General features: G+C 41.7%; 1 protein-coding gene across 1 annotated transcript; it reads left to right on the top strand.

Moving 5' to 3' along the window:
• The first annotated feature begins 6,709 nt into the window (after nt 1–6,709).
• On the top strand, nt 6,710–16,623 carry ZNF396 (zinc finger protein 396). The gene is made up of 4 exons (XM_037508662.2): nt 6,710–6,798; nt 9,125–9,615; nt 9,875–10,019; nt 13,018–16,623. Exons 2-4 carry the CDS (start codon nt 9,196–9,198, stop codon nt 13,518–13,520), a joined length of 1,068 nt encoding a protein of 355 aa, XP_037364559.1. The 5' UTR covers nt 6,710–6,798; nt 9,125–9,195; the 3' UTR covers nt 13,521–16,623.
• The last annotated feature ends 721 nt before the right edge of the window (nt 16,624–17,344 follow it).

Genomic DNA, 17,344 nt, shown 5'->3' on the forward strand with positions numbered 1-17,344 from the left:
GCCTGCAGAGGGCCACAGGAAGGGTAGGGCAGGTGAAGGTCAAAGGGCCTGAGGGATGAAACTCACTGCATAGGACAAAGGAAGAAGGGGGAAAAAGCGTTAAGTGAATTTCAAAGGAAGGTTCAGGAACTTAAAGAAGAGAGAGACCTCACAGAATCTGCCCTGTATTTGCAATCTTGGCTAAGAAACCTTGCTCTTTCATCACTGCTCCCTCCTTCCAGGTTACTTGTTCCTGCAATCCCACCTCACTCAGGGCCCTCAGAGCTCCAACAGTTGACTTCCCCAAGTGCAGTCTATCCTGTCCCCACTGATTCATCCAAATACCCTGCCAAAACTTCATACCCCCACCCAACACCCCAACCCCTCGCCATCCCAACCTTCATAAAGGAACACCCCCAAATCCTTATCTGCAGGATTCCTGGGGCCCTTAGCTATTTCCCGAATGCATAGTTCTTGATTGTTCTGTGACTCCAGAAGATTGTGGGTGCTTGAATCATGTCGTATTCGTCAGGATGTACCTTGTGCAGTAGACTGGACCGCTAAAATGATTGTTTAGATGTTAACATCAGTTTGTCAACTATACCAAAAACAAAGTAGGACACAGGTAATTAGCTGATTATAGCCCCAGGCCAGTACCAAAACAATGAAGTCGAAAATCTTATACACACCTTGCGCCCTCTTGTGGAAATAAGGTCCAAGAACATTACTTCATAACCTTGGGAGACAGGATTTAGTTTTTATCTGAATTTCCCTCTAAATATTATAATGCTATATTAATTAAAATATCATTATATTTAAATATATAGTATCCTAATTTAGTTTCAACTTAGAACTATCCTATATTTAAATATAACTGCATTATATCTGAATACTGTTATATTATATTAATAAATCATTTTTACAATACTGTGATTTATGATTTTGTGGATACTATTCACAGATGAACCAGGAAGTGTTGTATAATTATATGTTCTTTTTTTTTTTTTTTTTTTTTTTTTGGGACGCTCGCCGGTGGCTGGGGATCGAACTGGCGCTGCAGAAGCCAGCGCTCAACCGCTTTGCCACCAGGGGAGGCCCTAATTATATGTTCTTTCTGCTAACATCCTTGTGTGTTTTTGCTCCTGGGAAATCATTTTTTCATTTGCTTAGTTTTCTAGGTACTGACTAAAATGAATGCCCAAACTCTCTGCTAAAGCTGTAAGGTACTTTCAATATTGTTAAACAAATCTGGAATCTCTGACAATACTACTTTTAAATATTATTGGAGTTATCTTCAGTCCTACCACTCAAAACTAGATTAAATCCTCTCATTTGCTGCACAGGTGCAAGTGCAAGGATAATTCCTTGATTATCCTTGGATCCCATACTTGCATTTTCAGTCTTGAGGATTAGAAAGTTTGAATTTCAATAAGTCAAATTTATCATTTTTTTTTTAAATTTTTTTTTTAAAGATTTATTTTTATTTTTTTTATTTATACAAGCACTGGGTACAGTCAGAAGCGCGGGAGGTGAGAGAATTCACCAGAGCCAGAGCGGGGAGCAGAGCAGGCAGAAGGACCGAAGTACACTGCTGAGGGGAGCAGCGGGCGGCAGGAGAGGTCTGCGCGCCATGTGGGACCCTCCTCCGGTGGCCGGGGATCGAACCGGCGCTGCAGAGGCTGCAGGCAGCTTCGCAACCCAGCGCTCAACCGCTGCGCCACAGGGGAGGCCCAAATTTATCATTTTTATGATAAGTGCTTCTAGTGTCCTATTTTTAAAATCTCTCCTTGTCCCAGTATCATGAAGATGTTTTCCTACGTTATATTCCAAAATCTTACTATTTTGCTTTGTATGTTTAGGTCTACCATGAACTTAAAATGGTGGTTGTATGTGGTGTGAATTAGGATTAAAATTTTAGTCTACTTTTTCTATATAGATATTTAATTAAACCCAGTATCTTTTATTGACAAGACCATCTTCCACCCGCTATTCTGTAGTGCTATTTGTGTAACTCATCAAATAACCATGTATGTACAAACCTATTCCTTGGAATTTTACTCTTTTCCATTGATATGTTTTTCCATCCTCACATAAATATGCCACTGTTTTGTTATTGCAGATTTTAATGCATCTTGATAGCCAACACAACATCCTACCACATCATTTTTCTCCTTTAAGAGTGTCTAGACTCTTCTTGATTCTGCATTTCCATATAAATGTTATCAGTTTTTCAATTTCCAGACAAAATTGACATTTTGGGGGGATTGCATTAAATCTACAATTTTGGAAATAATTATCATTTTTATAGTATCAGATCTCCTAGCCCATGATTATAGGATATCACTTCATTTATTTAGGACTCCTTTTTTTTTATTGGTTCCTGAATAATCTATAAATTTTATAGACAAAATAGACATAAAATTTACCATTTTAACCATTTCAGTCATGTTGACTAAATTTATTTTGTTGTGCAATCAATCGCCAGAACACTTTCCGTGTTGCAAAACCAAAACTCTGTACCCATTAAACTAGTTAATATCCCCCTTCCCCTCAGTCCCTAGTATCCATTATTTGCCTTTCTGTCTCTATAAATTTGACTCTGTTCATTTCTCTCATATAAGTGGGATTATACAGCATTTGTCTTTTTGTGATTGACTTAATTCACTTAGCATAATGTCCTTGAGGTTCATCCATGTAATAGCAAGTATCAGAATGTCCTTCCTTTATAAAGCTGAATAATATTGCATTACACATCTATGCCATCTTTTGTTTATTCATTCTTCTGCCATTGGACACTGTGTGGCTTCAATCTTTTGGTTATTGTGAATAGTACTACTATAATCCACATATCTCTTTCATACTTCCAAATCTTATGGGTATAACCCCAGTGGTGAAATTGCCAAATTATACAGTAATTCTTTTTTTTTTAGTTTTCTTTTTTTTTAATTAATTTATTTATACAAGCACTGGGTACAGTCAGAAGTGCAGGAGGGTGAGAGAATTCACCAGAGTCAGAGTGGAGAGCAGAGCAGGCAGACTGATGAAGTACACTGCTGAGGGGAGCAGTGGGCAGCAGGAGAGTTCTGTGCACCATGTGGGACCCTCTCACCCAGCGATTGGGGATCAAACTGGTGCTGCGGAGGCTGCAGGCAGCTTTGCAACCCAGCGCCCAACCACTGTGCCACCGGGGAGGCCCTTTTAGTTTTCTTAACATACACTGAGATTTTTTTTTTCTACCTAGAAATGTCTTTATTTTGAATACAATGACAAAATATTTAAATATTTTTGGTGGCCTCAAATCTTTGTAAATTAAATATTCGCCTCTATGGTATCATAATTTGTCCCTCCACCCTCCACCATTTCTCAATTCATTCATCTGTTGAAGGACTCTTGGGCTGGTTACATGACTTGGCAATTATGAACAAATCTATGTACATGGGTGCAGACAGATCTTTTTCATATTAGGGTTTTCATATTATTTGTATACACACCTAATAGAGGTATTGCTGTGTCATACAGAATTTCCATTTTTATTTTCTTGAGAAATCTCCATACTGTTTTCCACAGGGGCTGAACCAACTTGCATCCTTACCAACAGTGGATGAGAGTTCCTTTTTCAAAGCATCCTTACCAATAATTGTTAATTTCATTCTTTTTTATATGGGTCAATTTCACAGTGGTAAGGTGATTCTCAATGTGGTTTGAATTTGCATATCCCATGTAAGTGATGTTGAACATTTTTTCATATGTCTGTAAGCTAGCTCAATGTCTTCTTTGGAGAAGTGTATATTTAGGTCCCTTGCCCATTTTTCAATTGGGTCATTTGTTTATTTGCTGTTAGATTGTATAAATACTTTATAATTTTTGGAGATTAACCCCTTATCAAATATGGTATGCAGTGGGTCTGCTAAACTTAAGCAGCCTGTTTTGGCTGCCATTATGGTTACCTGCAGTTCTGCATTCCTATAAAAGGTCAGAACTTCCCTTCAGAACCAGTCAATCATAGGAACCAAACCTTACAAGGTGCCTTTCATATCAATCAAGAGCAGAAAGCGTGATCACGCTGGGAAGGGTATGCATCAAGAGGTATGACTGGGAACACCCAGGGGGCTGAGGACTGATGTATGATCAGTGGAATGCCTTGTTGGTAAGATTAGGACCATGGCCGGGAGTCTGAGGCCCAGTTTCAATTACAACACTTGGTCATCAAGCTGATAAGATGGTCAGCAGACTCATGTTCCCCCAAGCCCAAGATAAATTCCTGAGTTTCACCCATCCTTTTCTCCTAGTCCTAATGCACGTAGCTGATGCTCTATGATTATTCTATCAATAAAAATGGCCAGTGAGCGCGGGGCTGCAAAGCTGCCCACAGCCTCTGCAGAGCCAATTCAATCCCTGGCTGCTGGCCAGGGTCCTGCACCCGCTGTGCCCCTCAGCAGTGTATTTCGTCACTCTGCCTGTTCTGTTCCCCGCTCCGGCTCTGGTGAATTCTCTCACCCTCCCACGCTTCTGACTGTACCCAGTGCTTGTATAAATAAATAAATAAATCTTTAAAAAAAAAAAAAAAAGGGCATCCTGCATTATGTAGCCTGCTCCATGACTCCCATGTCTTTGTCAGTGTGGTGTTGCCTGATGCAACAGTATGTAAATATTTTTTCCCATTCTGTAGGTAGCCTTTTTGTTTTTTTAATGGTTTCTAGTGAGGTACAAAACTTTTTAAGTTTGATGTAGTCCCACTTGTTTATTTTTTCTTTTGTTTTCTTTGCTGTTTGGGGTTGTAGTCCCAAATAAATCTTTGTGGTAGGTGTCTTATAATGTGTCCCCTATATTTTCTTTCAAGTATTCTATGGTAATCTTCAATCCAGTTTGAATTAATTTTGGTGTTTGGAATTAAATATGGGTCATGCTTTAGTTTTTTGCAAGTGACTATCCATGTTTTCCAGCACCATTTATTAAAGAAGTTATCTTTTTCTCCATTGTATTGCCATAGGTCCTTTATCAAAGATTAACTGTCCATATTTAAATGGATTTATCTCCGGGATTTCAATTCTAGTCCGTTGGTCTGATTTTCTGTTTTTGTTCCAGTGCCATACTGTTTTGATTACTGATACTGTGTAATAATACCATTTGAAGTTGGGAAATGTGATACCTCCATTTTTCTTTTTTCTCAAGATTGTTTTAGCTACTTGGGGCAGAAAAAGCTTTCAACCAGAGTGCAGATCTCATTAAGCAATGAAATCACAGTAGAGTAAAACTGTATGGATGGGTTGAAGGTAAAAGGCCCATTAATTAGAGCTTAATGCTTATTCAGCATCAGAATATCCCCACTGGGAACAGCCCTATGACAGTCATGACTGACAAAAACATCATCAGAACTTAGTCCTTATTGATCATAATCTGCACTGGGGAGACATGGATCCTTTTCAAGTTGTTTGAGAATATGGTTTGTGGTAAGAATCTCAGGTAGTCTTTACCTCGGAAACATTTGCCCAGTAGTTGATTAAAAACATCTCCATTCTCATCCAGGTAATAATTAAAGTAAGTTTCAATTTGTATAAATTCACTAGTAAATACCATAGAAGCCATATTGAGGATGAGGGAAGAAATTTCATTTACCAGTAGTAGAGTACTCCAACTAGCCCTGCAGCTGCTCTGATATTTGTACCAGGTATCTGGCAACTTGAGTTTGTGATCCATTACGTTATTCTAGGGAACATTACCTTGGCTTCTTTGTGGATAGACATCATGCATCCTTTCCTTGATACAATCAGAGGCTTGCCTGGTTCTCCTGTGAAAGCACAGAAGTGGGAAGAGTGAGGTTCAAGCCTGTTCTTTAAGACTGAGACAACCTAGATAAAAGAAATTGCAAAGTTGGTAGGATTAGAGTTGTCCAACCTCCTCTTTGAGCAAGAAAACTGAATGAGGGCTGAACTGTCAAACATCCTGTTGGGACAGGGGAATTGAATGGCAGGCTGAGCTAGACTGAGTTGCTCCATGTCCTGTTTGAACAGGTGGACTGAATCGCAGATGGAGGTTCTTCCCTTAACATCCTGTTCAAACAATCTGGCCCACCACACTAACCAAAGGTGCTATGCTAGCAAAAAATGTTAGGCCCTGACTAACAATTGTCTTACGATTTTCTGGAGAGGCTGAGAGCAGTTGCACAGTTGGTAAATGCTGATGAAACACACGGTGCGTGAAGTATGTAATCTCCATCTGCAAACGAACGTGGCCTAACCCTTAAAAGTCTCCTCCTCACTCCTTTCAGGGAACCAGGAGAAAATTCCTTGCTGGTCACTGGCTCCCTTGTGCACAAGTGAAAAATCCTTGTCCGATTTAGGCAAAACTCTTCACATTTTGGGGAACTGTAAAAAGACTCAGCATTTGGAGCCTACCTCACCTCAGCAACACTGCAGGTATTAGAGAAAAGTTGTGCTTAGCCACAGAAAGCAGACGCGTCTCCCCTCTTTGTGAACTTGGCACAGAACCTTTGGGTTTATTTCCCGTATAATGGGAGTAACCTTACTGGATTATTGAAAAAGTGAGTAAAGGGAATGTTAAATAGCAATGCTGGCTTATTTGGACGGTGATGCCAGTGCGGGATTCCCACTCGTGGGGGTCTTCCCCTGGCCCTGGCTCCCCAGTGGCGCGGGAGCGCGAGGAGGCGCCGGCTCGTCTCCTTGGCAACCGCTGGGCAGCCCCAGCTCCGCCTCCACCACACCGGGGTCGGCCTCCACCGCGGGAGAACCGGAAGCAGCTTCCTGGGGGCGCTTCCCGGCTTCTCCCCGACAACGCGGGGCCGTCTTTCCCTGCCCGGAGGTGAGAGCCGGGGTCTCTGCTGTGCCCTAGGCCGCTGGAAGACGCGTCCTTCACGCTGGGCTGGGGAGGGGGGTGGCCGTGGACCTCGGCTCCGCCTCGCATCGGCTCCTGCACCCCTTCCTCCGCGGGCCGTGCACCCCCTCTTCATAGGCTTCTCCTTCCATCCTCCTCACGCTGCGCGCCGCTTACGCGCGGCCCCCGCCTCGGCTGCTTACGCTCGGGATCCTCACCACGCGTCCGCGCACCACCCCCTCGCCGTGGCGCCTGCTCCCCACGCTGAACCTGCCCCTCTGTGGGTCTGCTCCGCGCTCCCCCACCACGTCGGCGACCCCCTCGCCCTCTCGCGGGGTTGGGCCCTCCCGGCAAGGAGCGCAGCCTAGTGCGCGCGTGGGCGTGTCGGGGAGGGATGTCGGGGGACCGTCGCATTCACATCCTCCCCGAGCCCCCCACTAAAGGGAGAATTTTGAAGTTAGCGGCGGGTCTCTAAGGGAAGACCCCCGATTGATTCTCTCCTCAGGGATCCGTTTGTTACCAGCAGTCGTGCGCCTCGGCGGGGTTAGGGTGCAGTGTCTTGTGTAGAGCTGAAAGCAGCTGTGACATCTCAAAGGCTCGGCTCCTGGTGCTGAAGAGCCCAAGTGCGATCTGGTGGCCAGTTGTTCTGTGACACCCAGAGGCCCCCCCCTTTTTTTAAGATTTATTTATTTTATACAAGAACCGGGGTACAGATGCGCGGGAGGTGAGAGGATTCACCAGAGCCAGAGCCGGGAACAGAACAGGCAGATTGACGAAATACACCGCAGAGGAGAGCAGCGGGCGGGACAGGAGAGGTCTGCCGCGCCATGTGGGACCCTCGCCGGCGGCTGGGATCGAACCAGCGCTGCAGAGGCTGCGGGAAGCTTCACAGCGCGGCGCTCAACCGCCTGCGCCACCAGGGGTGGCCCCAGAGGCCTCTTTAATACAGGGTCCCGGATGACTCTCGTGGCCTGAACAACTCCTGCCACCCTGTCTCAACCCCAGACTCTTCCAGCCCGGGTGGTCGAGTGCTCCTCTGTGCTGCGACTGCTGCCTGGAGCCTCTTCCCCATGCAGCAGCTCGGTGGAGGAGTCTGATGGCCTGGACTCTGACCCCAGCTTTGCCCTTCACCCTGATCGTGCTTACCAGGCAGCTTCTCTAGCTACCACTCCGGGGTAAAAATAACCATCTGGGGCTTCTGTGAGAATTTAAATGAGTTTATACTTAAGGTGGTTTTGACACAGTAGTTCTCTCTGTGTCAGTTGTTACCATTTGTAGTGAAACGCATCACTGGATGAAGTTGTGTTATTTGTTTGGGAACATTGTCTTTCACCTGTTAGAGCATGAGCTTTATGAAGCCACAGATTGCTGAACTTCAGAGCCTAGAACCATGCTTGGTGAAGTGGGGGCAAAGTGGTAGGTTACTTAAGGAGGCAAATTGGGCCTCATATAAGATTTCTGTATTATCATCAGTTACAGTAATATATATACTTAATGCCACCAAGAAAAATATCTACCCACCCATTTCCTACTAAGCAGCTTGGAGAAATTGTTGCCCTCATACATCACTGTATTGCTGGTGTCATTGTGAATTTATTTGATAATACACAACAAGACAAAAGTTGCCACTCTTTAACCTCAGCTGAGACCTTAGGGCACTTTGAAGGAAATCATTTGAAAGGAGAAAAATAGTATCTTCATCAAGATATACCTCCAGCATTATTTATATTACTGAACATTAGAAACCTATTGTACAATAAAAATATAGTTAATTAATATAGATGTTACAGGCGGAAAGCGGAAGTTTGAAAAATGGAAGTACAGTTAGATGTAGGGATCTGTAATTTTTCTTTTGAATGGTTCCTTTAATGTCAAGATAATAATTGTTTTAACTATTAGTAAATATTGAAAAAATCCACAGGGAAGTACTTCTCTCGTGAGACTATTTTAAGATCTCTTTGCAGCAGGCTAGATAAAATTATTGGCTCTTTGAACCTGCTCCAAAGTCATAGCTTTTCTCAGGCTTCCCTTATTTCTATTCTCCAGGAGCTCCTGTGCAATCCCAGGTGATCTGTTATGATATTTAGTCTGCCTTGTAGGCATGGCATTTAAAATAAATTGGGAATTACTCATGCATATGAATTAATGAGTCTTAGCTCTTTGATTCTTTTAAAGAAGGACATATTCTTTGAAAGCATGGTTTATGTTAAGATTAAGGGCAGTGCTTTCTGTGCAGTTTTATGTTTCTAATCTTGTATTATCATAAGAAGCATTTGTCTTTTCTTTCCACTTGTTTCTGGCTCTCATGTTTAAGGAGTGTCTATAAAGAGAGTTTCATCACCTTGAAGATTAAAACTCAGCAGTCCTGAACTATTTCCAGCCCAGATGTCTGCAAAATTGAGAGAGTTATTAACTGTCCATCCACAAACTTCGGATGAGCCAGATAGCCTTTTGGTAGTGAAGATGGAGGAGGAAGAACAGGCCTGTGATCTGGACTCCAGCCTGCATGGGAACAGCCACTACAGCACAGAGACCTTCCGCCAGCGGTTCAGGCAGTTTGGCTACCAGGATTCTCCTGGGCCCCGGGAGGCGCTGGGCCGGCTCAGGGAGCTTTGCTGTCGGTGGTTGAGGCCGGAGGTGCACACCAAGGAGCAGATCCTAGAGCTGCTGGTCCTGGAGCAGTTCCTGGCCAGCCTACCTGAGGAGCTGCAGGCCTGGCTGCTAGAGCACCAACCAGAGAATGGAGAGGAAGCCGTGGCTATGTTGGAGGAGCTGGAGAGAGAGCTTGACGGGCCAGCTGAGCAGGTAAAGAGGGTGTCGGTGAGCATGAGAGCATGAGCCAGGAGCACTGGTGAGTCTTTGCATAGAGCTTGCAAATTGTGTGTGCCCTTAGCACAATGGGATGTGTGGTGTGGTCGATGCCCTCGAGGTTGTGCCAGGAAATAGAATGTAGCTCTGCTTTTTCTCCTTTTTCTTTTTTCTCCCTTACGTTTCTTTGTTATTTTGCCCTCAAGTCCCAACCTGATTGTTTTCTTTGGCTTCAATTGTACCTAACTGTTTCCAGGTCTTTTGTGGACAAAATGAGGACATGCTTGCAGAGAAGCCAGCACCTTGGGAAAACAGGCAGGAGTTACCAAGTAGCCGACCCAAGCCAGAGAAGTCGCAGCTGCAGCGGGCATCGTGGGAGTTTCACTCCTTAACACAAAACGGTGAGGGACAAACACACATCTCAGCTGCTTTCTTCAAGAGGTCTCATGTTTCCTTTCTTTTCTCCTCTTTCTGCAGGAACTTCCACTAGTGCTATTGAATATTTTCAGTGTTTTGTTTTTGTTTCTTTCATGTAATTCTCACAGATTCTTATAAAATCTTCAGATTTTAAATCTCTGGCATTATCTCCACCAGGATTTTCAAACCTTTTAAAGCAGCATGACCCCTTTCTCAAATGCAGTGTTATGTGGAGTTGCAAAATATAAAACCACACTGACTGAGGCAGGAGTAAGCAGTCTTAGCCCATGGGCTCCTGGTTGTCATCCTTCCCACTTCTTTTGCCTTCAAGATAGCACCTAAGGCCCTTCTGAGGGGCTCCCCCTCAGGTCACAGTTTAAAATCTATCTTCTGTGGAGCTTTCATATGATCCAGCAATTCCACTCCTAGGTATTTACCCAAATGACACAGAAACATTAATTCCAAAGGGCACCTGCACGCCTATGTTTGTAGCAGCTCTATTTACAATAGCTAAGCTATGGAAACAACCCAAATGCCCAAAAATAGATGACTGGATCAAGAAGATGTGGTACATATACACCATGGAATATTACTCAGCAATCAAAAAAGATAAACACATGCAGTTTGCAGCAACATGGATGGAGCTAGAAGGGATCATGCTCAGCGAAATAAGTCAGAAAGAAAAAGAAAAATATTGGTCTCACTCATAGCAGGAATCTAGAAAACCTAAATAAGGGACCAGAAAAAAGACTAATTAATACAAAGTAAAAATCAAAATCAACAAGAAACTATAAGTCAGAGACACACTACGGGTGGGGGGGAAGGGGAGAGGAAGGACTTGGGTCAAAATAAGGGGGGGTGCATTTGTATGGGGAATATAACCAAAATGAAAATGCATGCATTGTGCAAAAATGAAAAATGATGTAAGAATTATATAAAATAAAAAATTAATCAAAAAAATAAATAAAACTCTATTCAATTAAAAAAAATAAAATAAAATCTATCTCCTGTTAAGTCACCCTGTCAGAGCTAACATAACTGCTTTCACAGTGCTTTGCAAATTTCTCTCTACTCCCTCCCATCCTCAATTAGCCTCTGTTGCTCTTTGCAGCACTTTCTACTGTTGCACTCCCAAATGGACAGGAGAGCAATCTGTTCTTCCACCACACATACTAAAAAATAAGTGCTATGGGAAAAAAGCAAACAATAAAGGGGAGAAATAAGAAGCAGACAGGGTCTTATTAAATAGTAGCTACATATGAAATAGAGGTGACAGTTGAGGAGAGACCCATCTTCTAGATGATCATCTTGTTAAAATAGCCAGAAATTAAGAGAAAAACCCTAGTTGAGAGTATCGCCTCCTGTTTACCCACCTGGGTAGACTGATCAGGTTAGAGTTTTTTCAAGGTGATTTTGATAAGACATACAGGAAAAAAAACAAAACACAAACATTTAGAGACAGTTAGAAAATAGGTTGTTAAAGAAAAGATATCTCACACTTACTCTATAAATACCTGCTCCCAAGAGGCTTGTAGTGGACACTGCCTCCAGGGTAGCAGCTATCTTGACTTAACTAGGAGTATAGCTAAAGGCTTTTCATACCACATCAAGAGAGGAAAGGAACCCAGTGCCTTTGCCTTCACCTTCATATGGTACAGACTATAGAAGTGATAAGCCTCAAAGCCAAGGCCCAGGCTCCCAGTGTTGACAAGAGCTGTGTCCTGCTTGTGAGTGTTTTCACAGAGACCTTTCTTACATTTTTTAAAGTTGTGTAGAAATTTGGAACAGAAAGCAAAAGGCCCAGGATCTTGCAATAGAAGGCAGAGAAAATGCGAATCTTTGTGATGGACTAATGAAACCACATCTTAAGGCCATTACAGGACTTCTGTGTATGTCTACAGATGACCTTGATCCCTTGCTATCAAAGTTTGACTCTTGCCAGGATTTTGATGGTTGTGATTAGATATTGTGGTCACTTTGGGATATGAGCTTATAAAAAATGAATCTGAGATAGAATCCCTATCATATATAAAATGATTTCTATTTTAAACCAGTAGTAATTCCAGTAAACTATACATAATAATGTATAGTAATAAAACCAACTATAAAATACATAGAAGAGTAGCAGTTTTGGTAGATGGATAGTCTGTGCTACAAGGTCTTACCCTAATCTAGAATTATTTTTTCCCCCCAACTTGTATTTTCTGACATTATTTTGCATATTGTTTGGCCCCTTGGCCTTCTTCATGTCCTCTCTTTGATTAATCATTGACTTATTTATCATTATTAAAGTTTAATTTTCTTTATTGATACTCATACTAAATCTTGTTTGTTATTACCCACTACTAAACTTGATTCCTCTTCTTCCAGTTGCTCTTCTGTTTCTCCAGTAATCCCTCATCTTTGAGGCCCTTTCTTTTCTGCCAGACCGTCTTCATTCTCTGATGTATCTTTTTTTTTTTAAAGATGTGTTTATTTTTATACAAGAACTGGGGTACAGGTCAGAAGCGCGGGAGGGTGAGAAAATTCACCAGAGCCAGAGCGGGTTGCAGAACAGGCAGACGGAGCAAAGACACTGCTGAGGGGAGCACGGGCAAGGCAGGAGAGGTCTGCTGCGCCATGTGGGGTTCTCCCTGGCCGTCTGGGAATCGAACCAGTGCTGCAGGGGCTGCGGACAGATTCGCAGCACGGCACTCAACCGCTGTGCCACCGGGGAGGCCCTGATGTATCTTTTTACCCCTACTTACCATTCTGGTTTTTGCATAGACCTTCTCATCTTTCTGGTTAGCTGCTTCCGCAATATATACACCTTTCTTTTTTGCATTATGATTTCAGTGTTCTTCCTTATCCTCTCCACCTTCTGTATTGTGATGCTGTATTACAAACATTCTAGCTAATCATCTCATTTGGATCATCCTATTTCCTTTCTTTCATTCTATACAGATAACTGGTGACATGTGCTTTTTTTGTGTATTATTTCAGATAAATACACTGGAACTATAATTGAAAAGTCTGCTTCAAAAGAAAAGACTTTTTCCGGCCCAGGATTGCATTGTAGTATTTCTAATATTCTACCTATGACAGCTTCCCAGAATTTCAACTATGCAGGAACCTGTGAACAAGATGGCAGGTTTGAAAGAAGACAGGAAAACCCGTCTCGAAAAAAACAACACAAGTGTGATGAATGTGGCAAAATCTTTAGTCAGAGCTCAGCCCTTATCCTACATCGGAGAATCCATAGTGGAGAGAAACCCTACGCATGTGATGAGTGTGCAAAGGCTTTCAGCCGAAGCGCGAGCCTGATTCAGCATCGAAGAATCCACACTGGGGAGAAACCCTACAAGTGTCATGACTGCGGGAAAGCCTTCAGTCAGAGCTCCAATCTTTTCAGACATAGGAAAAGACACACTAGAGAAAAAGTCCATCAGCATTTACTCAGAGCTTTTTCAATGGGAGAGAAGACACAGGACAGAAACACCCCTTAGTATAAATATTAGTATTAAACTGTGACTTCAGTAGGAATCAGTTTCCTTTCAGAGGCCACACAAGCCACAGAGATGATGTGGACTGTCTTATGCAGTTGCTTGCTTTTCTGCTCATCAGCAGTGTTCCATTGGGTGCTTGAGATTCTAAAGCTGACTTCAGATTTCCATCCCCAGCGTAGCTCTTGAAAAGACATTCTCAGACATAATCTGCTATTTCCATTACTAACACAAATAATGAACTAGAATATTCCTTTTTAGACAGAAACCACTTTTCCTGTTGAGAAGGCATGTGTGAGTTACTCACTATAAAAATGGATATTTCCTTCCATTTCCTAATCTGGGCTTTGGAGTTCTTACACTAGAGATTTTAGTACTTTTTAAAAAGGTTTCCCATCTGGTTTTTGTCACCAGATTCAAGATAGGGAGATAGGAAGTTGTCCCCCCAAATATGTACCTCAAAACCTGGGCAGAAATGTCCAGGGTCATTATTAGGAAGCAGGTGGGTAAAGGGACTCAACCTAAAACAACCTTTAAAATATAGTTTGGAAAAAACTCACTGAGAATCTTAAGATGACTTTACATGTCTAGAGGGATGATCTAAACATGAGAAATGTTCTAGTTAAAAATAGGGCTGCCTATGGGTGTTTATATAAGGTGGATGATACCCAGATAAAGAAATGGGGAGATGATGAAAAAGCTGTTTAGGTGGAGCTGAGCTAACAGGAATATTGGCAACTGTGACATTTGCAAGAAGTTTACCTGGAGAAGGAAACCCTTAGCAGCTGACCACTATCCTTCACTGTTTCATTTGCTCCCTTTTCTGGCACAGTCAGCTGGGTATGTGTTTCAGGCATCACAGGACAGCCATTTCAGGGTCTTACACATTCTTAGATGAGTTTCTAGACGAGTGTCACAAAGTGAGAGCCTGGATTTCAGTGCTCTTGTACAAATGAAGAAATTGTTAAAGTTCAATTTGAAGGATTCCCCCAAAGTTTTACACATATTGAATTACACAAATCAGATTCCCTGTTGAAATAGAAAAGGACTGATGTGTGTTATTAAAATTATTCTGACAGTATACAGTATAATGTCCCCTTCTCCAGGAATTCTTGACCAAACTGTGGTGTATTAGAAGAATGCATGTATTATGTTTTCTAGGCTGCTATGGTTGCCCCAGATGGAGGCAAATCTTAGAAATGAAAGTTCTTGGAAGAAGGGAAGAGGAGGCTCATGGTGAACCTATGTCTGATGGGTTCCTCATGAACTGTAAACATTTCACTAACAAGAAATCCAGTAGCTAGTGCTTTGAGTAATTCCAGGAACAAATGTGGGACTAGTCTGCTCTGCTTAGTTAATATATTCATAAATATAAGATTAGTAGCAGAAGTGAATATAAATTTTAATTATAGCATTTTCTGATAGTGATTATCCTTTCCAGTTCTAGTGAATATAAATATATATTGGATTTTGTATACTTTCAGTTGTTAAGAATGTTGAGTTTTTTTATTTGGGGCTCATGCTCTTTGTAATTAAAGAGAGGAACAAGCCATCTATTAAAGTAGCAAATGCTTCAGATATATGTGTATTGTGAATTACTGCTTAATTATGGAAAGCCAGTTTCTTAGGTACTATGTGAATAAAATAACACAATCAAAAATCAAATATTCTTAGGGAAGCATCTATGTTGGTGCTGCTGCAAACTTTGTCAGATTTCCTTTTCTTCATTTTGAATAATCTGAATTTCTTTATCAGAAAGTAGTAAAAATCATATTTTTTATGTACATCATGAGACTTTAAAGGCTATTGATGTTTGAGTTACTTGTATCTACATAGATTTCTTAATAAGTAGGAGGTGTTAGTTTGTCTAAGAGGGGAATTATGATGTGGGCTAACCTTGATAAAAATTAGCATCATCATCATCACCCCCATTAGAAGGATTAATTTCTACAGATAGTGCACCAAATGAAAGTGCTATTTTTAAAAATAAGTTTCACTTCATAAGAGCCTTCAATATTATCTATACTCCTATGCTTTCTCTTCATCTCTCTCCCATTCTCTTTGAAGACCAGGTCACATGCTCACCACTGTCCTTAAATCTTGTGTCAGGATTGTTTCTGGATGTAAAATCCACCATTGGTGGCTTAAATAAGACTTGGAACCAGAAATCTGGAGGGTAAGTTGCAACTGGCTCTCAGCAACTGGACAATGACTAGTCTGGCCACTATCTCTGCCTCTCTTTTGACTTTTCTCCTTGATTATTTTCTCAGATACATAAGAAAGCTATTCCAGCTCCAGGAATGGCATTTGGGATCAGATCAGAAAGAAATAGAGGAACACCAGCCATGGCCCTCTCTGCTAGAAACAGAAAAGCTTTCCAGGAAACCCCAGCAAAATTCTGATTATGTTTCCACTGTGCAAGTGTGTCTGGTAAAGAAGAAATTTCACCCTCTGGAGGGAAGGCAGCAGGGCAGGTGGGAATTGGCAACAGTGTGGGCTCAGCCATCCTCCTTTGCCGACTTCCTCTTTATGGGTAAATGACTATGATTTTGCTTCCTGCATTACTCCTCCTGTCAAGTTACCTACACCTCACTCATCATTTCCTCTTCTCCTCATAATGAAAGAGGCATCTCTCTGATCCCTTGCCATTTCCACGTCTGAAGGACCCTGGCTGCCATCATATTCTCCCTCACTTCTATTTCTACATCCTTTGCCTGCTTCCTCCAAATGCTCCTCTGTTTTCCAAGAGCTTTAATCCCACAAGGCATTTTCTTCCCTCCCTCCCTCTTAAATATGTAACACCAAACTGTTTTCCACAGTAACTGCACCATTTTATATTTCCATCAGCAATTCACAAGGGTTCCAATTTCTCCACGTTCTTTCCAACACTAAGGATGGTGGGATTTTTGTATTTTTAATCATAGCTAGTCTAACAAGGGTGGTATAGTGTGGTGGTTTTGATTTGTATTCTTTAGTGATTAGTTACGTTGAGCATCTAAACTTATTAGCCAATTATATGTTTTATTTGAAGAAATGTCTATTCATGTCCTTTGTCCATTTTTGAAATTAAGTTATTGTTTTTGCTGCTGAGTTATAGGAATTCTTTATAAATTCTGTATATCAATCCCTCATTAGATATATAATTTGCAAATGTTTTCATTCCACAAGAATTTGTGAGTCATACACTGGGCCAGGTTCTCCAGAAACCAGTAAACAAGGCAGCTCATGCATGGAATAGTGGGCTCAGTACAGAAGCAGATATGGTGTCCATGTAGTAGGGTGAAAAGTTACCACATTGCTTCTCAAATATACAAGTAAATTGGAGTTTCTTAATTTTTAAATAACTGATACTTTTGCTTCCTTGACTTCCATAAGGATATACTAGAAAAGTATAAAATTGGAGGATGTGTCACATCAACTATTTAAATGTTGGTATGTCAGTGGGGCTGCATCAGAATCAGATTAGCCTGTGAAATCTTGTTTTTTTTTTTCATCTGTTCTTAGCCCTTTTGTCACCTAGGTGGTTTTATGGTTTGACTTTTCAATATTCATTCTATCTGTAATGATTAGTCTAAGTCAATCTTGGCAACTCTACTACACCTGCAAGTAATTTTGTTTTAGGAATGGCTATATTACCCAGTCTGGGCCAATGAGACATGAGAGGCTTGGCTTCTGAAAAAAAGTTTACTTCTAAAAAAGAAACAGAAGAGATGATACCTTCTCTCTCTAGAACGCACTGTAGTGATGCTGCCAGTGCAGTAGCTGCTGGAAGGTGGAACTGACACAGGCGGAGGGAGGAAACCAAGGAAACTGCAGAGAAGTAGAAC

The sequence above is a fragment of the Talpa occidentalis genome, unplaced genomic scaffold (genome assembly GCF_014898055.3).
Source record: "Talpa occidentalis isolate TD23 unplaced genomic scaffold, MPIMG_talOcc4v2.1 talOcc4.13, whole genome shotgun sequence".
NCBI lineage: Eukaryota > Metazoa > Chordata > Mammalia > Eulipotyphla > Talpidae > Talpa > Talpa occidentalis.